General features: G+C 37.8%; 1 protein-coding gene across 1 annotated transcript; it reads left to right on the top strand.

The window, feature by feature from the left end:
- Positions 1–914: 914 nt before the first annotated feature.
- LOC120135519 (carbon catabolite repressor protein 4 homolog 1-like) lies at positions 915–22,454 on the top strand. The gene is made up of 7 exons (XM_039151793.1): positions 915–1,207; positions 2,392–3,142; positions 21,657–21,743; positions 21,825–21,908; positions 21,981–22,067; positions 22,161–22,247; positions 22,391–22,454. The coding sequence occupies exons 1-7, from the start codon at positions 1,050–1,052 to the stop codon at positions 22,424–22,426; spliced, it is 1,290 nt and encodes a 429-aa protein (XP_039007724.1). The 5' UTR covers positions 915–1,049; the 3' UTR covers positions 22,427–22,454.
- Positions 22,455–22,834: the final 380 nt, after the last annotated feature.

Raw genomic sequence — 22,834 nt, 5'->3', positions numbered from 1 at the left:
TAAATCAACTAATTATTACTAATAATTTAAATTAAATTAAAACGTTAAAATATTACCGTATCAGCAAAGTGTCGAGATATTTAATTTTTAATCTAATAACCATGCATTAAATAAATCAACTAAATATTACAAATAATTTAAATTAAATTAAAACGTTTAAACATTACTGTATCAGCAAAGTGTAGAGATAAATGATTTTCATCCAAGCGAAATAGACTGCCTTCCATTATATATCTGCAAAAGAATTATATTAGTAAAATATTAAATAAAGTAAATACATAATAGTAAAAATATTATAAAATATACCTTAAAAAGATAGAGTATTTGAGAGAAATTTAGAGAATTTGAGAGAATTTGGTGTGATAAAAGTGATTGAGGATGGGGACGTGAAGGGTTGGGTATTTAGGGGTATAACGCGCCCCCTACACCGCGCTATACCTCACGTGTCAGATACCCAGGTATAGCGCAGATCAGGGGGCGAGCTATACCCACGTGGCGCCAGATCACCGTATATCGCGGGATAGGGGGCGCGCTATACCCACGTGACGCCAAATCAGTGTATAGCGCGATTCAGGGGCGCGCTTTACTACTACGGGTGTTAGATCGGGAAATATAATCTGACTGGTGTTAGATCGGTAAATATACCGATCACCAGTGATTTATTGGGAAAATTATCGAAAACCCTCTCCCATAAGTCCCCAATTTTTTCTTATGTTTTCTTTTTCCTTCGATCATTTTTTCCCGAGCCCTAATTTTTGTTTCAAGATCTGCTATTTGCTTTGTTTTTCTATATTTTCGAGATTAAATTTAGAGCTTTTATAGGGTTTATTTTAATTGAAAACTAGAGGGTGAATTGTGGTCAAGGCTGGCGGGTTTTTGGCTCAAGTAATTGCGTCACCCCTTGGACTCTGCCATGGTAGGATTGCTAATCGGTTCGAGGACATTTCTTGTTCTACTGCTCCTCCTATTGTGGGATTGGCTTTGTCAGGCTTACAAAGAGGTGACCGTTGCAAACTGTGACAAACAAAGGAAGCCAGACAAGTTACAGCATGCTGAGCGTGCTACGGGTGCACCTCCCGTCTGATATACCAATTGTTGGTTGTGAGCTCACGCCTTACGTGCTCTTACGCCGACCAGACAAGACCGTTACCACTGATGATGTGCTTGAGTCTGCCCCTCTTGATGGTCACTTATTGAGATACAAGTGGTAAGTGTTTTTAAATATGTCGAGTAAATTTTTAGCTCTTCTATTGATTACTTAATGAGGTTGTTCATTTGGACATCGTTCTAGCCACTTTGGACTCTATCTTGGCCTATATGATTTACATTTTTATTAATTACGTGAACTTTTGAATTAAGAGTTAAAGTCTTCCCCTTTTTTCCCTTTGGCTTTATTGTTATTATTTTTAGGTTTTTGTAGTTGGTTATTTGTCATATTGGGCAATTGGGTTTTGAGCTTTTTCTTTTAGTTTGGTATTTTTTTATTGTTCTTTCACTAAATATGTGGACTGCTTTATGTGGGTCTTAAGTGTTTACAAGGAGAAAAGTTTTGAATCACCAAAGCTTTTATAAGTTGAGGCTTTCAGCTTTGAGGATTTAGCTAGTTTCTTGGGTGTGGTATTATTGGATTGGTTATAGTAAATTAGTATACATACTTCTTTGATGGGTTGCCTTTAATAACTACATAAGGAAGCCCTTGGCAAGTTGAGGCTTTTCCCTTTTGCATTTGGAGATGTTATGTTTGCTTTTTATTTGTTGCACTCTTTTGTTACTCTATGTGCTAGATTTACCATATAATTGTTTTTGAATTGTTGCAATCTGCCTTTTGTTGCTACTCTATGTGCTAGATTTATCATGTTATCTTTTGATCTGTAGCACTCTGCCTTTTGTTACTCTATGTGCTAGATTTATGGTGTCATTTTTTTGCAATTTTTGAAGGCCTAAAGAAGTAGTTTCTTGATTTTGCTTTTGAGTTGGACAATATTTTCTTTGGGTTTACTTAGATTTCGTTTGTCTTCTTTAGTTCATAGAGATTGCAATGAAATTCTAGCTTGTTAGGGTGCTAACAGACTTGCATTTGATTAAAACTGCTTTTTAGTTTTAATTGAACTTAGATGAGAATATTAAGCATTGTAATTCTAAATTGCTGCTTTTCATGGTAAGAAAAATAGCTTTTACCACTATGAGTTACTGAACTTATACATGCTTTGGTTATGTTGTTTGGTAAAATTCTAATATTTGATGATCGATTATTCAACTGATGTGTGTACCTTAAGTTGATCTTTTCATTAGATTGTTTCTTTTGTGGGATTAGAGCAAGATGATTGTTTCAAAAGTTTTGGTGTATACTAGTATAATACATGTTTCTCCTTTCTTGGGTATGTTTCTCAGGTATCGCATACAAAGTGATAGGAAAGTTGCTGTCTGTAGTGTACATCCCTCTGAGCAATCCACTTTGCAGTGTCTAGGTTGTGTTAAGACAAAAATAGATGCTGCTAAAAGTTACCATTGCTCTCCACAGTGCTTCTCAGATGCATGGAAACATCATCGTGTTCTTCATGACTGTGCTGCAAGTGCTGGAAACGAAAATGGAAATGAAGAGGAAGAGATATTTGGTCGTTTCAATAGCACAGGGTCTGGAGATATTAGTGTCATTCTAACTAATTCATCAACCACTAACTTGAAGAATGGTTCAACACCTCTGTATCCTGCTTCCTTTACACAAAGGAGCGATGGTGAAACCTGGTTTGAAGTCGGACGATCTAAAATCTATACACCAACTACATATGATATTGGTCATGTTCTCAAGTTTGAATGTGTGGTCATTGATGCAGCATCGAAACTACCTGTGGGGCATCCCAATACTATTTCGACATCTTATGTTATTCCAGCGCCTTCCCCTAGTCCTCGGCATTTGATCCCGGTAGGTGGAGGTGATATGATGACACAACTGGATTCAGATGATCGCATTTCATCCTCTGGAACTTTTACTGTTCTCTCGTACAACATTTTGTCTGATTCATATACCAGCCGCGAGCTGTACAGTTATTGCCCTTCATGGGCCCTTTCTTGGGCATATCGCAGACAGAACCTGTTGAGGGAAATTGTTGGTTATCGTGCTGACATTGTTTGTGTTCAAGAGGTGATACTTCTGTATTGTTTGACGATATTTGTTCTTTCAGAACTTCCAATTTAAACTGAGACACAGCTTTGAATTTTAATACATGGAAAAAGCTGTATGTGTAACATTATCTGTTACATTTTGTGTGGAAATATCTAATATGGTGCAATTTTATTGGTCATAATTTAGATGATATGCTCTAAATATTTTTTGTTTAATTATCCTTTTAGATGCAAAAGTTTCTATGTATCTAATTTTGTTAAAAAGGGTGCAGTTTTTAGATGAAAACAAAGAAGATAATGTAGTTAAATGAGGTGAAAAGATTCTAGATGTTGGAAGTTCTGTATTGATATATGCATTCATAATTAGCCAGAAGTCATCTAGAGCCTCTGGGCATCTTTTTTTTTATAAGAATAGCCGACCTCGTTAAAAACCCCCTTCATGATTAATGGAACTTGAAAACAGTTCCTTAATCGACGGAAGGAGGAAAATAGTGCCTTATGATTTCATTAATATTAAGATTAGAACATAGGAATACAACACCTTATAGCTCCCTTAAGGAGATAGACAACCAAACTAATTACATCCCTTAACAAAATAATCAACCAATTCCAGCCTTAGCTAGGGCATCTGCCTCTAGATTAGCTGTCCTATTAACCCATCTAATAACACCTTCACAAATTCTAAGCTCATCAATAATATTTTTAACAATGTAAGCATAAACATCGGGATATGAAACAATATCCTTAACCCAGTCAACTGCCACCCTGCAGTCACTCTCAATGATTAAGCGATCCTTGAACCTGTGTCGAATAGAGTAAAAGAAAGATAGGCCCTTAAGGATAGCTTTCAATTCCATCATAGTAGGAGGCCCCGGACCTACAGACTCCTTAAAAGATCCTAGGATCGACCCCGAGTCATCTTTTAATTTGAAGGAAGAAATAATAGTTATAATCGGGTTAGAGTAAGGAAAACAATAATCCCCCAATGAAGGATTAGCAATAAGAGAATCCTTAGAGATCAAAACCTGTTTATACTTTGCTAAATACTATGAAGCAAGCCTGAACCTAGCTAAATAGAAAAGTTCAGCTTGATCTAGCTTTCCTCCTTTAAACACAATAGAATTCCTTAATTTCCAAATGGTCTATAGGACGACCCCCGGAATAAATGACCATATGAGTGAGTTAGTCCTCTAATCAGCCCATGGTAGGAGAAATCTTTTTGCAACAGCATGAAAAACAGAGTGAATCTTCTAGAACCTCATGAATTTATTCCAAATAGACTAAGCCACTGAACAAGTAAAAAATAAATGTGAGGGGGACTCATCAAACTGCTTGCAAAGAGGACATAACAAGTCATCGATACCCTTCACACCTCTTTTAACCAGAACTGTCTTCACTGCCAGCTTCTATAGAATCACTTTCCATACAAATGTCTCAACTCTTGGAGGTAGCAATTCCTTCCAAATTACATTATTCCATAAATGAACCTCCTCTAAACCTGAAGTCCCTGAATAACAATGACTAACACAAGATTTGACAGAAAATACCTCATCTCCAGTGCCCTTCCAAACTAGCCCATCAGAGGAATCAACAAAAAGGGAGAAGTTTGAAATGACTGCCATCAAATTAGACCACTGCTCCTATTCCCAATCATTCAATTCCCTTCTCAATTGAACATCCCAAGACCAACCCTAGAGCTATATTCAGCAAACTCGGGTAATTTTCCAGTCTTGTTTAATGAAATGGAGAATAATCTAGGAAAATGACCAGTAATGGTTGATCCAAAACCCAAACATCTTGCCAAAACCCAAAACCGAATGATACTCCCGTCACCAACATGAAAACTAGAGGCTTCTAATTTTACAACCAATAGTCTTCTCTGAAATGGTTGTTCACCAAAGATCTCCATATCCAAGAAAATTTTAGAGTAACCTTACTGTCAAACAACAATAATGAATAGTCTATATTGTATTTAGTACAAATAAACTTCCTCCAAACCACATTCCTTTCATTTGCAAACCTCCAAGACAACTTTTCTAAAAGAGTTCTATTTACCATGTTGATATTCAAAACCCCCAACCCACATTCGAACTTTGGTTTGCACACAGTGGACCAGCCCACCCAATGAATTTTATTTTTACCATTTCCTCTGCCCCATAAAAAATTGGACATGATTGAGTTTAAGGACCTGTAGACCGAAGCCGGAACCTTAAACAATGACAAAAAATATGTAGAAAGTGAGCATAAGACTGTTTTAATTAATACCAACCTCTCTGCCATAGAAAGTGAGGATGCCTTCCAACCCGCCAACTTCTTGTTGAAACTGTGAACCACTGGATCCCACAGAAGATTTGAATTTCTTTGTGCTCCAAGAGGAAGTCCTACGTACTCTGAAGGAAAGCTACCAATTGAACATCCAACAGCCTTTTCCCATTCTCTTCCTCTTTATTCAAATTAACCCCAAATAGTTTACATTTCTTTAAATTCAATTAAAGACCAGACATAACTCCGAACACTCGAAGCACCCTCTTAACATTTATAATCTGTTGCTTCGATGCACCACAATAATTATGAGGTCATCAACAAATTGTAGGTGAGATAATTTGAAAGTCCCCTCCTCCCTGCTCATAACCATACCCGAAAATAATCCCTCTGAAACAGCCTTAAGGATCATTAAATTAAGAAGTTCCCCTACTATGTTGAATAACAGAGGAGACAAGGAACAGCCTTGGCGAAGACCTTTTGCCATTGGGAATTCCTCTAAAGAAACCCCGTTAACCAAGACTGATACAGAAGAATGTTGTGACACATTTCGAGATCCAGCCACTCCATCTAGAATCAAAGCCCATTTTCTCCATTACTTTGAATAAAATAGGCCAGTCGATTGTGTTATATGCCTTCTTAAAATCAACTTTAAAAACATAGCCCTTTAACCCATTCTTCCTCCAAAAGTCAATCCCCTCATTAGCAATTAAAGAACAATCCAAAATTTGTCGACCAGGGATGAAAGCAAATTGAGAAGGACTGATAATGTCTGAAATGCAGCTCCTTAACATCCTTGATAGACACTTAGACAAGATCTTATATAGCCCACCAACTAAGCTTATGGGTCTATAATCTTCTAGGCCACCAATATTCGAATTCTTTGGAATGAGAGTGATAAATGTATGGTTTATACCATGTTCCCATTCTTTCCCCAAATAGAAATTATGAAAGAATTTCATAATATCTTCCTTAAGAACATGCCAGAACCTCTTAAAAAACCCCAAATTTAAACCATCCGGCCCTGGGGCTTTATTACTGTCACAAGACTTTAAAGTTTCCCAAATCTCCTCCTCATAAAATTCTCTCTCTAACAACTGACTTTGCTCGAAAGTATTTTTGGAAAAATCCAGCCTTATGTCTTCAGTTTCCAATGTGGATCGCTCATTGAATATTTTAAAGAAGTAATCCCTTACTGTGGCATTTATTTCATTCGGGTCTTGAATAGTCTTTCCCCGAATGTTCAGAGCATTCAATGCATTCCTCTTTTTTCTCACTGTAGCACAAGTATGGAAATATTTGTTATTACGATCACCATTTTTTATCCATCTCGATCTGGAATACTGGAAATAAATCTGCTCCTGAATTCTATAAAGTCTCCACAATTCTGCTAGTACTTCACTGTCAATAACACCTTGCTGTTGCTGGACGTCGACCTCTAACTTGTGAATTTTCTTTTCCAATTCGGTAATCAAAGCTCATGGATACTGATCTCTCTTCCCATCCCACTTTTTGATTGCACATTTGGTACTCTTCAGAAGATTAAAAACACCCACTTTCCTTTGATTTTTCTTGTTGTTTTGAATAGCAGACTTAACCAAATCCTCAAAACCTTCCTCCTCCATCAAGTAATTGAATAATCTGAAAGGTTTTTTACTCCAATTTATACCCTTATTCTCAATAGTTATAGCATTGTGGTCTGAAACAAATCTTGAAATGACTTAATGATGCCAGGAAATGTAGCCAAAAATTGACTATCAACTACAAACCGATCCAATCTTACAAAGGTGGGATTATCTTGGTTATTACTCCAAGTAAACCTACCCTCAGTCATAGAAAGATCAATAAGACCAAATTTAAGAATAAACTGACTGAAAATATCCATTGAATTTCTATTCTGCCATCTGCCAATCTTCTCTTCTTCATACAAGAAAGCATTGAAATCCCCTCCTACACAAACGGGACAGTTCTGACCACTTAAGTAAAGACTTAATTCTTCAAAAAACTGGTTTTTTCCTCCTCCACTGATGGGCCATAAACATTGATGAACCCACAGCTGAAATTGTTAGTTCGAAATTTACCCATAACAGCTATAAATCTCCTGCTAACATGCTGACTTTCCAACTCAAAAATATTATCATCCCAACAACATAATAAACCCCATGAGGATTCGATCGAAGGAGATTCAATAACACCTCTAAGATTGTTTAACCCACTACTAAAAAAACATTTTTTATAGGAATGATAGGCCTCGTTAAAAACTCCCTTCATGATTAAAGGATCACAAGGTGCTCCTTAATCAGCGAAAGGAGGAAAAGAGTGCTTAAATAATTCATTGATAACCACAAGTTACAAAAACATAGAAACAACCATACAGTCTCTCTTACAGATAACTAACCCAAAGCCTAACTGATAACCCAACCAACCAAATGAAAACATCGTATCTATCCAATACCAGCCTTAGCTAAACTATTAGCCTCAACATTGGCTGACCTAGCAACCCATCTAATACTACCATTCAAACCTCTAATCTTATCAAAAATAGCTGTCACAATGTCTAAGTACACATAGGGACAACGGTCGATATTCTTGACCCATTTCACTGCTAATTTACTGTATGATTCAACAATTAACATGTCCTTAAAACTTTTTTGAATCGAAGCAAAGAATGATAACCCTTTCTTAATAGCCTTAAGTTCTATCTAAATAGGAGGACCTGGACCAGCTGCCTCTTGAAAAGAACCCAACATTGAACCATAGTGAACTCTTATGATGCCCCCAACACCACTCTTCCTCCAGTCTACAGTCACTGCCACATCAACATTCAACTTAATAAAGCCCTTTGGAGGGTGAGACCAAGACACAATTTTGATAATATGAGAGCTTGAGAAAGAGCAACAATCCCCAAGTGAAGGGTCACAAATGAGAGAGTCCTTAGGAATAGATACAACCTTGTAGTAAGCTAAGGACCAAGAAGCCAACCTACATCTTGCCATAAAGAATAGATCAATCTGATCTACCCTCCCCCCTCGAACACAACGACATTCCTACATTTCCAAATTGTCCATAGAACCACCCCCGGAATGAAGGACCAAATTTTAGAATTAGGAACCAATTCATCCCAAGAAACCATAAAACTTTGATCATTGACTTGAAAAACTGAAGAAACTCCCCAAAAACTCATAAATTTATTCCATAAGGACCACGCCACCAAGCAAGAAAAGAATAAGTGTGATGAGGTTTCATCTACCTTTTCACAAAAAGGGCAAGCAACATCAACAATAGATGCGACTCCTCTCCTCTGTAACTCAAGTTTTACTGGCAGTCTCTGTATCACCACTTGCCACAAAAAGACCTCCACTCTATGAGGCATTAAACCCCTCTAAACGTATTTCTTCCAAAAACGATTTGTTGTACCAGCAGGACAACAAGACTTAACACGAACTGACAGTATAGACTCCTTCCCCATTCCCGCACCAAACTAACCCATCTGATAACTCCTGAGAAAGAGTGATATTATGGATCAAAGCCATTAAAACAACATACTGAGACAATTCCCAGTTACTCAAATTCCTTCTCATATGAACATGCCAAGACCACATTGTTGACCAAAACACCCCAAACTCAATAAACTTCCCATTCTTGTTTATAGATAACACAAACATTCTGGGAAAAACCACTTTAAGAGGGGAATCATGTGCCTAACTATCAAGCCAAAATCTGATGCTCCCTCCATCCCCCACTCAGACTTTAAACATACTTCGAAACTTAGCTCCAAACTGATCTTGCTTGAAATGGTTATGGACCACCGATTTCCAAATCCAAGAAGCATGTGCAGGAAGTTTCTCGTTAAACATCAGAAAACTGGGATCCAGATTATATTTACAACAAATAACCTTCTTCCACATTGACTTTTTATCATTAGCAAACCTCCAAGACCATCTCCCTAATAGATCTCTATTCATATAACTAATGTCTAAAGCACCAAGACCACCAACACTTTTTCCAGAACACACTTTTGTCCAATTAACCCAATGGATTTTTTTGGCCTCAACTCCTCCTCCCCATAAAAATCTGGCCATGATGGAATTTAGCTTAACAATCACCGATGAAGGAATCTTGAACATTGGACATGAAATAAATAGGAAGGGATCCCAAAACAGCCTTCAGTAAAACCAGCCTCCCTGTCATTGATAAAGTCTTCGCCATCCATCCGGCTAGCTTCAAATGAAACTTTTGAACTACCGGATCCCACAACAACATAGAATTTCTCTTAGCACCAAGAGGCAACCCCAAGTACTCCATAGGAAAATGTCATACTGAACAACTGATATCATTAGCCCACTGACGAACATCTTCCTCATTAATATTAACACCAAATAATATGCTCTTAGACAGATTCAACTTCAGGCCAGACATAACTCGAACACACGAAGAATCCTCTTAACATTAACAATCCGAGTCTTCGAAGCATTGCAGAAAATGATAAGATCATCTACAAATTGCATATAAGATAAATTGACTGAGGCCTCATCTTTACCAACCACCAGACCACTAAACAAACCCAAAGATAATGCTTTACAGAGCAACAGATGAAGCAGTTCTCCAACGAGATTAAACAGCAAAGGGGATAGGGAACAACCCTATCTAAGGCCTCTAGCCATAGGAAATTTAGTAGTTGGAACCCCATTTACCAAAACTGATACCGAAGTTATAGAAACACACATCCGAATCCAACTACACCATTGTGAACCGAACCCCATCTTAGCCATAACTTTAAATAGAATGTCCAAATCTACCGAGTCATAAGCCTTCTTGAAGTCTACCTTAAATACACAACCCTTCAAACCTTTCTTCCTCCATAAATCAATTCCTTCATTATAAATAAAAGAACAATCCAAAATTTGTCTCCCAGGTATAAAAACAAATTGAGACTCATTGATAATATCACTGATGCAACATCTCACCCTTCTCGAAAGACACTTAGAAAAGATCTTATGCATCCCACCTACAAGGGAAATAAGTTTGAAATTATCTAAGCTACCAACATTAGAGCCTTTCGGGATGAGAGTTAAGAAAGAATGGTTAATGCCATGCTCTCACTCCTTTCCCAAATAGAAATTGTGGAAAAACTTCAATATATCACCTTTCAATATAGACCATAACTTCTTAAAAAATCCCATGTTCAACCCATCTGGCCCAGGAGCTTTATCACTATCGCAAGAATTAACGGTCTCCCAAATTTCATCTTCTGTAAACTCCTTCTCTAACAAAAGATTTTGCTGTATAGAAATTCTCGAAAAGTCCAACTTAATATCCTCCACTTCCAATGTTGAACAACAATTAAAAGCTTTAAAGAAATGTTCCCTGACACTGGACTTGATAGTACATGGATCCTTGGTAATGACACCATCAACATTGAGAGCAAGCAGAGAATTCTGCCTCCTCCTAATGGATGCGCAAGTGTGAAAGTACTTAGAATTACGGTCTCCACCATTAACCCACTTCTCTCTCAAATTTTGAACCCGAATTTGCTCCTCGATTCTGAGAAGTCTCTAAAGTTCATTTCTCAAGAGCCTCAACTCTGTCAAATTGACAACAGTATAGGGAGACAGATTTTGTTGCATCCTCATTTCAATATGATGAATTTTGTCTTGTAGCACAGAAATTTCCACTCGAGGAAATTGTTTTCTATCCCCAGACCAGCTCTTAATAGCAGTCTTTGTATTCCCGAGAATGTTAAAAATTCCAACACTAGACTTCTTTTCTTTGAACACCTTAATAGACTCAGCAACCATCTTCTCAAAACCATCCCCAGTCATTAAATAGCTAAACAACCTAAAGGGTCTCTTACCCCAATTTTCTTCCCCTAATCTCCAGAATAATTGCATTATGATCGGAGATAGATTTAGGAAATAAAAATTGATTGATACCAGAGAATTCTGCTAAGAAATTAGAATTCACCAGAAACATGTCTAATTTTACAAAAGTCGGTAACTCCTGATTACTGCTCCAGGTAAAATTCCCCCAACAAGTGGCAAATCAATAAACCCTTATTGCTGAATAAAGTGATTGAAAATTTCCAATGTATTTCTGTTCTGAGCTCTACCTAGCTTCTCCTCTTCATTTAAGTAGGCATTAAAATCCCCACCCATACACAAAAGGATACCGAACCCGTTTAAAAACATTTCAAATTCTTCAAAAAAAAAACCAGCCTTCTCTTCCTCCACAGACGGACCATACACGTTTATGAAGCCACACCTAATATGGTTGGACTTGAACTTTCCAAAGACAATAATAAACCTCCTATGAATATGCCGATCTTCTACCTCAAAAGTACTATCATCCCAACAACTTAAAATACCACCAGATGAACCTATAGCTGGTGACTCAACGAACCTTCGTAGCCTATTCAAACCACTTCTCCTTAAAAAAGATATTGGTAGCTTTTCAAGTTTTGTTTCTTGTAGAAAAAGAAACAATGGTTTTTCTCAGAAACAAGTTTTTGCACAGCCCTGTATTTCTCTTTTTTACCCAACCCCTAACGTTTCAAGACAAGATACTTAGCTTAGTCATGACACTCAAAATAAATTTAACCCAAAATAGCCCAAGGACATAGCTCGAGGTCAAGTAGCCCCACTCAACCCTTTATCCAATTCAACAATCTTATGTAGAAAAGCTTCATTCCCCTCTTTGAAAGATATTCCCAATATCTTACTAATTTCCCATGTAGCAATTCCTTCCTCCAACAGCAAAGGAAAAGCTGAAGAGGATACAATATCAACACTAGCATGATCTACTGCTTCCCTAATGAGAGACCTTTTAAGTCTCCTGTAAGGTCTGTTCGCCATAGACCTACCCATATCCTTTACCGAACAACCAACAGCCTCTGAAATTTCAAAAAGACAACCTCTAGAAATTAAAGCTCTACCCAATACACCCTTGAATGCCCCTCGTAAATTCTCCTTGTAATCCTGCACATTATTACAATCCTGCACAACCTGATTCCAGATCTTTCTATCATTCGACCTACAATAAATTTTATAATTGAAAAAAAACTTGTTCTGAATGAATCATATTTATTTCTGTCGAATATGGCTGACTTAAATAGAGTTTACAATGTAGCAACTTTACATAAAAATATGCATAAAATTAGCAACAGAATAAAATTGATTCTATCTAATTAAAACTGATCCTATCTAATAACTAACAGAATAAAAACTGATTCTATCTAATTAAAACTGATCATATCTAATAACTAGCAGAATAAAATATGTAGTTAACAATCCTAATATTTAATTTAGATATTCTCGACACCCCTCTCAAGCTAGAGAATAGATATCGATCATTCCCAGTTTGGACAGAAATCCTTCGAACATCGTAGTAAATAGTCCCTTGGTGAGAACATCGGCGAGCTGCTCTGATGATGGAACAAACAATATACAGATATCACCATTTTCTAGCCTCTCTTTGATGAAATGTCAATCTATTTTGACATGTTTGGTCATGTCATGCTGTACAGGATTCTGAGCAATACTGATTACCGATTTGTTGTCGCAATACAACTTCATCGGTTTATCTCCTTCAACCTTCAGCTCCTCCAAGATTCTCCTAAGCCACAATAGCTCACATACTCCTTGCGCCATGGCTCTGAACTCGGCCTCCGCACTGCTTCTAGAGACAACTGGTTGCTTCTTGCTTCTCCAAGTAATTAAGTTACCCAATACAAAGGAGCAATAACCGGTGGTAGATCTTCTGTCTGTAGAACTTCTTCCCCAATCAGCATCAGTGAAGATCTCCACTCTTCAACTTCCATTCTTCGAAAACATGATTCCTTTACCCTGACTCCATTTCAAGTAATGAAGAATCCAGTAAACAGTCTTGAAGTGTTTTTCTGAGAGACAATGCATAAAATGACTAACCAAGCTCAGGGCAAATGCAATATTTGGTCTCGTATGAGCCAAATAAATCAGTTTCCCCACCAGCTTCTGATACCGATTCTTGTCCACAGGCTCAGCACCATCTTTTTTTTCGAGTTTTTGATTCGGATCAATAGGAGTCGCCACTGGTTTACATCCGACTAATCCGGTCTCTTTTAAGATATCGAGGACATATTTTCTTTATGAGATAATTATACCTTTTGAGGATCTAGCCACCTTCATTCTAAGGAAATATTTGAGTTGTCATAGATCCTTGACTTCAAACTGGTTGGATAAGAAGTTCTTCAGTGAATCCAACTCTACTGTGTCATCTCCTGTCATAACAATGTCATCTACATACACAATTAAAATAGCAATTTTACCATTATTGTATTTGTAGAACATAGTATGATCGGACTGGGCTTGAGTGTAACCATGTTGTTTCACAACTCTCGTGAATCTCTCGAACCAGGCTATCGGAGATTGTTTCAATCGATAAATGGATTTCTTTAGCTTGCAGACCCTGCCATCCTTCTTCAATTCATCAAAGCCTAGAGGAACTTCCATAAACACCTCTTCCTCTAGCTCACCGTTTAGGAACGTATTCTTCACATCAAACTGTCTGAGAGTCCAATCCAGATTGGCGGCTAGTGAGAGTAGGACACGTACGGTGTTTAGTTTGGCCACAGGAGCGAAGTTTTCCTTGTAGTCAAGGCTGTATGTCTAAGTGAAGCCTCGTGCTATGAGTCTTTCTTTGTATCTCTCGACCGAGCCACCTGTATGGTATTTGATGGTGAACACCCACTTGATGCCTATAGATCGTTTCCCCTCAGGTAAAGGAGTTAGATCCCACGTGTCATTCTTCTTCAGGGTTCCTATCATCTATATACACAATTAAAATAGTAATTTTACCATTATTGTGTTTGTAGAACATATTATGACCGGACTGGGCCTGAGTGTAACCTTGTTGTTTCACAGCTCTCGTGAATCTCTCAAACCAGGCTCTCGGAGATTATTTCAATCCATAAATGGATTTCTTTAGCTTACAGACCCTGTCATCCTTCTTCAATTCATCAAAGCTTGGAGGAACTTCCATAAACACCTCTTTTTCTAGCTCACCGTTTAGGAACGCATTCTTCACTTTAAGCTGTCTAAGCGTCCAATCCAGTTTGGCGGTTAGTGAGAGTAGGACACGTACGGTGTTTAGTTTGGCCACATGAGCGAAGGTCTGAGTGAAGCCTCGTGCTACAAGTCTTGCTTTATATCTCTTGACCGAGCCATCTGCATGGTATTTGATGGTGAACACCCACTTGCTGCCTATAGATCGTTTCCCCTCAGGTAAAGGAGTTAGATCCCACGTGTCATTCTTGTTCAGGGCCTTTAACTCCTCAAAAACTGCCTCTCTCCATCTCGGAACCTCTAGAGTTTCATATATCGACTTAGGTAGTTCATCATCCATAATCCTGGTGGAAAAAGCTTTGAAATCTGGAGAGAGTTTATGATAAGACACGAAATTGGATATTAGATGTTTTGTGGTACATGATCTGACACCTTTGCGCAAGGCTATGGGTTCAAAGAATTCTGTAGAAGGCTCTAAATTTGGAGAAGAAATAGGAGAAAGAGAAGTCGTACCTTGAACCATAGTCGAGTCCGATAGTTGGCATACCTTGGGGGCCGGTGGAGCATTACTTGGTCGAGTCATCATTCTAGAATAAACACAAACTTCAGTAGGTGGTTCCAAGTCAGTTTCTACCTGAGTCTCACGAGGTTGTGAATTTATAGGTTGTGAAATCCTAGGATTAGTTACAGGTTGTGAAATCCTAGGATTAGTTACAGAAATATGAATTGGTTCCACTGAGCTATTTACAACCAATTTTGGCAAGGACGTTTGTTCCCAAAAACTCATTTCAGAGTCATTCTCCCCCGGAAGAGAGTTTTTGTCAAAAAAGGTTATTTTTAAAACAACGTGACATCCATACTTCCCAGATTTAGGATCAAAGCATTTATACCCTTTTTGTGTTGGTGAAAAACCTAGAAATATGCATTTATGTGCTCGGGGATCAAGTTTTCCTCTATTTTGGCCGTGTATATGAACAAAAGCAATACAACAAAAAATTTTAGGTGTTAAATTAGTGAAAGATCTATTTTCAGGAAATATATTCTTTAGAGCTTGCAAAGGAGTGATAATTAAGAACTCTTGTAGGCATTCGATTTATCAAATAAGACACTGTTAAGAGTGCTTCATTCCAAAAACGATTAGGAACATTCATAGCAAACAGTAAAGCCCTAGCCACCTCTAATAAATGCCTATTTTTCTTTTAGCAAATCCATTTTATTGGGGAGTATCAACGCAAGAACTATGATGAATAATTCCTTTTTATTTCAAAAAATCACCTAAGATTGCATTAAAATATTCTCGACCATTATCGGTTCTAAGAACTTGAATATTTGCTTGAAATTGAGTATTGAACAGTGAGTGAAATTTTTTGAAAACACTTGCTGCCTCGGATTTTTCTTTTAGTAAATAAATCCACGTGACTCTAGTGTGATCATCAATGAATGTGATGATCCATATAGATCCTGAGGCTGTTTTTACTCATGAAGGGTCCCAAATATCACTATGCACAAGAGAAAAAGGTTTTGATGGCATATACTTCAAAGATGGATAAACAGATCAATGATGTTTTGCCAATTCACAAACTTCACACTGAAAAGAAAAACCGTCCTTTTTTTTTGAAAAGATTTGGAAACAAATATTTCAAGTAATTAAAACTAGGATGACTTAACCTATAATGCCACAACATTATTTCATTCTCACAAGACAAGGTAGTAAAGCATCTTGGTTTCTGAACTTGTTTATCTGAAGGATTTTCTGTGACCAAGTGATAGAGTCTATCAACCTCCATAGCATTGCCAATCATCTTCCCCGAACAAGGGTCCTAAAATTCAAATCCAGCAAATGTTATTGTAGCAATGCATTTGCAATCATGAATAATACGATTAACAAAGATGAGATTACAAGAGAGCTTTGGGACATATAGGACATTTAGTAATGTGAGAGATGGAGAAATAATGATAGAGCCTTTTCCATCTATAGAGGTTAGGGAACTATCAATAATTTTTACTTTCAGATTACCAGATAAAGGAAAATAAGATGAGAATATGGAGGAACTATCGGTCATGAGATCTGTTTCCCCTGAATCTATGATCCAAGGGTTTGATTTAGAACCGGCTATGAAAGCTGTAGGATATGTACCTTTATGGGCTAATGATGAAGAGGCAATATAAGATGATGGGTTAGGAGTGTTGGATATGGAATGAGAACTCATTAGTTGATGCAATTGCTCTAGTTGTTCTTTGCTGAAGGCAGACGGTTCTGAGGTAGGTTTCGGCTCTTCAGAAGCATCTTCAGATGAGGTATGAAATCCCTTTGCATTACGAGAATTCCGATTGGCTGAAAATATTTTAGTTGGCTTCCCGTGTAGCTTCCAACACTTGGCTTTAGTGTGTCCCGGCTTGTTGCAATGCTTGCAGATTGGCCGATCTCTGTCGTTCCGACGATTGTTGCGACGTGGTGGCTGACCCGAGAACAAGGCAGAAGACTCGGTGGGATTTGATGAGTGGCCTCCAAGTATGACTGTCCGCCGACTCTCCTCTCGTCTGACTTTGAAGAAGACTTCTCTTGTGCTTGGTAGTGGTTCACGACCAAGAATGCGCCCTCTGACTTTATCCAATTCCTTGTTAAGGCCGACTAAGAATTCGAAGACGCGTTCTTTTTCCACCATCTTCTGGAATAAAGTCCTATCCTTAGAACAACTCCATTCATAGTCACTGAACATGTCAACCTCTTGCCACAAGGTCTTGAGGTTGGTGTAGTATTGAGTGATAGTTTTTCTCCTTGTTTTAGCCTCCATAATAGAGTTTTTAGCTCAAACCAATGTCCTGCATTCCCGAGATCAGAATATGTCTCGTTCACAGCATTCCAAATGTCATGAGCAGTAGGTAGGAAGAGATAAGTTCTCCCTACACTCGGATCCATGGAATTTATGAGCCAAGGCATAACCATCGAGTTTTCTGCCTCCCGTCTTTCAGATTCTTCATATTCTTCGGCAGGTTTCGTAGTGGTACCTGAGAGATAGTCAAATTTTCCATGGCCACGAATAAACAGTTTCACAGATTGTGACCACTGTAAGAAATTATTTCCATTCAACTTATGAGAAGTGATGGATATGTTTTGGAAGGATTCAGTGTTTAGGGTGATACCAGAGGTATCATCGTAGGGTTTGGCCATTTAGGCTCGGATACCATTATAGTTGGAAAAAAACTTGTTCCGAATGAATCATATTTATTTCTGTCGAATATGGATGACTTAAATAGAGTTTACAATGTAATAACTTTACATAAAAAGATGCATAAAATTAGCAACAGAATAAAATGGATTCTATCTAATTAAAACTGATCCTGTCTAATAACTAACAGAATAAAAACTGGTTCTATCTAATTAAAATTGATCCTATCTAATAACTAACAGAATAAAATATCTAGTTAACAATCCTAATATTTAATTTAGATATTCTTGACAAATATTCTTGTGACTTTTGATGAATTTCCTTCCAACCGGAGCAGTCTTCATGGATAACGAACTTGCAGAACATTTTTATGAACCAACTCTTGAACTTATCAACTTAAAACCAACCGCAAACCCCTCTCTATCTTCAGTCCTTACTGAATCCTTAACTATAACTGGTGAAGAAGAAAGTCGGCCCATAGTTAGTTGGCAATTTTCTTGATCCAGGCCACTCAATCGATGTTCTCCAAGGCCTATATGAAGCCCAATCTCCTGGTCAACTTTGTCCTGCTTATAGAGATCCCCCCCCCGTACTTTTCTCGCTTCTCTCACTTTCAAAAAGGCCTTTTGACTTTTCATGCTGAGAGGAGACAACTCTCTTGGATTCTGTGATATTACCAAGTTGTGAGCCTAGGACCCATTCAGGCACCCTATTATGGGTTTCTGACATAACCTGACAACCCACGTGACCTCCATGCTGCGCCTGAACATCCTCTAGACTCCAAACGGAGGATCTCTCCACCCAAGGATCTTCTGGAACACCCTCTTCAGCAATTTCTAAAAATTCAGGAAAGATATCATCCCCACCATCAACCTTAATTTTTATCAAAAATTTCCTTCCATTCGTAGTAATAGTAGTATGATCAGGGATGTCAAAAGGACTAACAACCTTGAGAAGCATCTGCGCAACTCTACAATCAACTCTCTGAGCAGTTTCATCTTTGATTTTCACTAACTTACCCCACCTGGATACCACCCTAGTGAAGAACGGAACGGACCAGCAATTTAAAGGAACTCCTATCATGGAGATCGTGCAAAAAGCTCGAGGAATGCTTTCCTCATCCAAAACAGGCTCCAACCTTTCAAACCAGAAAGACAAAGCTTCCCATTTTCCTTCCATCGCTAAAGTCTTCTCCTCCACCGATTGGAACACAACCAGGCACGCATTCTTAGCAAGACCCCACCTCACAACCTTTACGTTGATGCCTTCATTCCTTAATGCTTTCTGCACAACATGAAATTCAAAAATATCTTTGCAAATACCAGTAAGTGACGATCTCAGCCAGACCCTATCCTCCACCGGGATAAAAACATCCTTAGTGTTTTTTGACTCATTCGAATTAAAATGACTTCCTTCTTGCACACCCTCTGACTCTTTAAGCACCCCAACAACTGCATCCTTATAGGACCTACCATCATGAAACTTATCCAACATCTCTATCTTCCTCACCCTTCCAACTGGAGAAGGCAATCTTTTAATCTTTTCCCCACTGATACCAACACTATTTACCCCATAAACCCTCCCATCTATCTTCCTCTTTGACCCAGATAGTTTCTGATATTTGGCTACAGCCACTGAAATCCTCCTCCCATCAATCAAGACGTTGTTAATCTTTTCCACTGCATTACACAGATCCTCCTTGCTTGCAAAATGGACGAACGCAAACGTATTTACCTTATTCTTCGGTCTGTTATTGATAAACGAAATGAAAACCTTAATAACTTTAATAAAATGACTAAAATGATCCCATAAATCACTACGACGCACACTCCTACTAAGATTATCAACGAAAGCTGACCAAGTAATTCCTCCATGAACCTCTCTAAGATTTGCGACAAAAAACTTGCTTTTGGAATACTCTCTCTCTCTCTCTAACTTTCTCTATGTTGTTAACTTGTTATTCCCTAAAAAAAACCTTTGAATCTTCTCTGTCTTAGTTTCTTGCAGCTATAGAAAAGTAGGCTGGATTTGAGCAGTTAAATTCTGAACAACCCTCTTTTTTTTTTTACTAAACCCTTATCATTCCAAGAGCAAATGATTAACTTTGTCTTCATCATTGTAAGTTTGGAAACAAAACATCATCACCTTCAACATCACCTTGAATAAACTTTCTCTAAGAACATGATTTTTTGCAAAAAGGCTTCTTTCCCTTCCTTGAAAGACACCCCAAAAGCTTGCTTACCTCCCATATAGCTAAAGCTTCCTCCAATAAATCTGAGAAAGCTGAAGAGGAGGCTATAGCAATGCTCACATGTTCAAGTGCTTCCCTTAACAGAGTTCTTTTGGCTCTTCTGATGAACAAACCAGATTTGAAACTAAAGCAGTCTTCTTCTGAAAACCATCCTTTGATCTCCCTGTCCACACTCCCGTTCATTGAACCTCTATCAATAGAATCCTTGTTCCCATTGACAATCAAGTCTGCTGCTAAACAAATCTGTTTATTAGCGTTAAAATCCACTTGATTCCCTACCTGAAAAACTGTGACTTCCTCTGATTCGAGCATGAATTTCATGATATTGCCAAACCAATGTTTCCTATCCCTCGACCTCTTGTAGACACTTTTATAACTGCACATACTTCTAGTTTCTAGCAGATCAGTTTTTGTTGTTAACAACCTCTTGGAATGATATAACTGTCTGCCCCTTGAATTATTTTCAGAATTAATAGTGATGGATTCAACCAACCTTAACTCTGCTTCATTAACCTCTGTTCCAGTACCAACAGACTGTTCTATAATTGGGTTTTTCTCCAAAACTTCTTTCATACTGCTGTCATTCTCTACTGAAACATGGTTCTGAACCATTTCCCCAAACTTGTTGATCTTGAATCCTGGTCCAGTAAGAATAAACTTAAAATCTTTTAACCCACCGGAGAATCACTGAAAAAAAAACTTGATGACATACTCGCCGATCCGATCTTGATACAGACTTTAAAGGATCTTCCGTATGCTCTAAGAATGGTCACATCCGGAACATCATAAGGTCTTGCCACCTTCATTAAAATTCTTTCCATTGTGAGGTCTTCTCTTTTCCTAGTTGCATCGTGTAAGCCTACCACAATTCCCCATCTCCCTGCTATTTTCTCGAAGAAAGATTCATTCCAACATAACAAAGGGACCCCAATTAATTCCACCAGACATAACGCCATTGGGACACCCTCCTCATTCAATAATGGTTCCAATCGATCAAACCATAGATCTATATCCTCTTTCCTCTTCATCCATATGTCAATCATCTCCTCGATTGAATTAAAAACTATAACGCAAGAATTCCAGACATGGCCCCATCTAGCAATTTGGACATCAAACCCATCATTAAATAAAGCCTTCTGAATTAACTCAATCTGTAGTGAATGTTTAACAATCCCGGTTAATGACCTTTTAACCCAACTTTAACTTTCCGATGGAATATACATCTCTAAAATGTTTTTCTTGACTTTCCCCCTGTGAAGATCATCGGATAACAAGTCCCTATTCCCCATTGCACTTCTGTTTGACATCAAAACATCTTTTTAAGTTCTGGCATCCCTTATGCTTCTGTTAGAGTTATCTGCCTCTTTGGAGTTTGATATTTGTGCAATAGTCTGACTTGAAACCTTCTGTGAGAAAAAGTTCTTCTCCACTATCCTTGATTGAGCTTGCTTATATCTAACTATAATCTTCCTCTCATCTATCACTACACCATTTAAAACTTCAAAGGCTTTCTTCATACCAAACTCACTTTTAAAATGAACAAAAGCAAAGGTGGAGAATTTATATTTTGGATTTCTTGTTTCTTTGGGAATAAAAACTCTTAAAATAGGACCATGGACTAAGAAAATTTCCCTTAAAGTGCGACGAGATACCCTCCTACTAAGGTTGTCGACGAACGCCGTCCAAATCTCATCGGAAACTGACTTTTCTTTCGAAATCTCTCTCTCTACGTTTTTCTCTTTCTCACTCATTCTCTCTCTCTACTTGATTTGGCTTTGGAATAAGCCTCCATGTCAACTGTTATCTTTTCAGGTGCAAAGCGACCATTTTGATGTTTTTTTTGCCCCTGAGCTGGATAAACATGGGTATCAAGCTTTATATAAGAGGAAGACAAATGAGGTTGCTTAACTCCTTGACTCTCACCTCACTAATTTAGAAATATTACTCTTCTGTTTGTAACTTACATCATTTATGATGCAGGTTTACAGAGAAAATATCCATACAATTGATGGTTGTGCTATATTTTTCCGTAGAGATAGATTTTCCCATGTCAAAAAATATGAGGTTCGTAAGTAGTTCTAACGTGGTATGTGGAGTTTTACATGTTCATGATAAATCAAGTAATGTCTTTCGCAGGTTGAATTTAATAAGGCTGCTCAGTCCTTGACTGAGGTTGCAGTTCAAACTACTCAGAAGAAAGCTTCTTTAAATTGTTTGGTTAAGGTAATAAATGTTTTAAGCTAACTTGGATATATATATGTTCTCTTATGGTATGAGTTCCTCTAAGATATCTTGTAAATTCTTCTTTGTCTGCAGGATAATGTTGCACTAATTGTGGTTTTAGAAGCAAAGTTTACTAATCAGGTAGCTGACAATCCAGGGAAGCGGCAGCTTCTTTGTGTGGTAAGATTCGATAATTTGTCCTTTGCTATATTTCCTGGCCTTCTCTGTTATTGTATGTAATTCACATGATTTTACTTTCATGCGTTATTTATGATCAGAACATGACACCATATTGCTAGTGGTGATTGTTATCGTTTGATCAGTTTTTAGTGGGCATTGGCAAGTTGAGCACTAGTTAATCATGTTGCAGCTGTTCAGCTCTGAGATCAAAAAGATGTTTGGACTATTTAGATGTGTAGTTTTGAATCCAATTATTCCATTACATCCAATATAATCTAAAAAGAATTTAGTTAGCAAGATTAGCACAACTTGTTGCAGTTGTTGTAAGAGGATTAACATTTACCGAGTCCAAAGTAGTCTATGTCTGGTCTCATATAACTGAAACGGCCTAATTTGTTGCTATCTGGTCCTGTCAATTGGTCTGATCGGCAGATCAGTTCACTTCACGGGGACCATATAGAGGTGTGAACAATTCCGTGGGCTGCAGTAGGTAGGCTATGATGCTGAAAGCTGTTTTAGTGCACTCGAATTGGTCCATGACTCTTGAGTATCTTCAAAATAGGATTTTTGATCTTTCACCTTTCACT

Source organism: Hibiscus syriacus, unplaced genomic scaffold (genome assembly GCF_006381635.1).
Source record: "Hibiscus syriacus cultivar Baekdansim isolate YM2019G1 unplaced genomic scaffold, ASM638163v2 tig00110610_pilon, whole genome shotgun sequence".
NCBI lineage: Eukaryota > Viridiplantae > Streptophyta > Magnoliopsida > Malvales > Malvaceae > Hibiscus > Hibiscus syriacus.
The sequence above is the reverse complement of the archived record's forward strand: the minus strand, read 5'-3'. Positions and strand labels throughout refer to the sequence as shown.

Bases quoted from the DNA above. Each gene is read 5' to 3' on its own strand.
- LOC120135519 (XM_039151793.1), top strand. From the start codon at position 1,050: ATGCTGAGCGTGCTACGGGTGCACCTCCCGTCTGATATACCAATTGTT. The intron at 1,208-2,391 runs GTAAGTGTTTTT...TATGTTTCTCAG, and splicing joins CACTTATTGAGATACAAGTG to GTATCGCATACAAAGTGATA. The intron at 22,248-22,390 runs GTAAGATTCGAT...TCGTTTGATCAG, and splicing joins AGCGGCAGCTTCTTTGTGTG to TTTTTAGTGGGCATTGGCAA.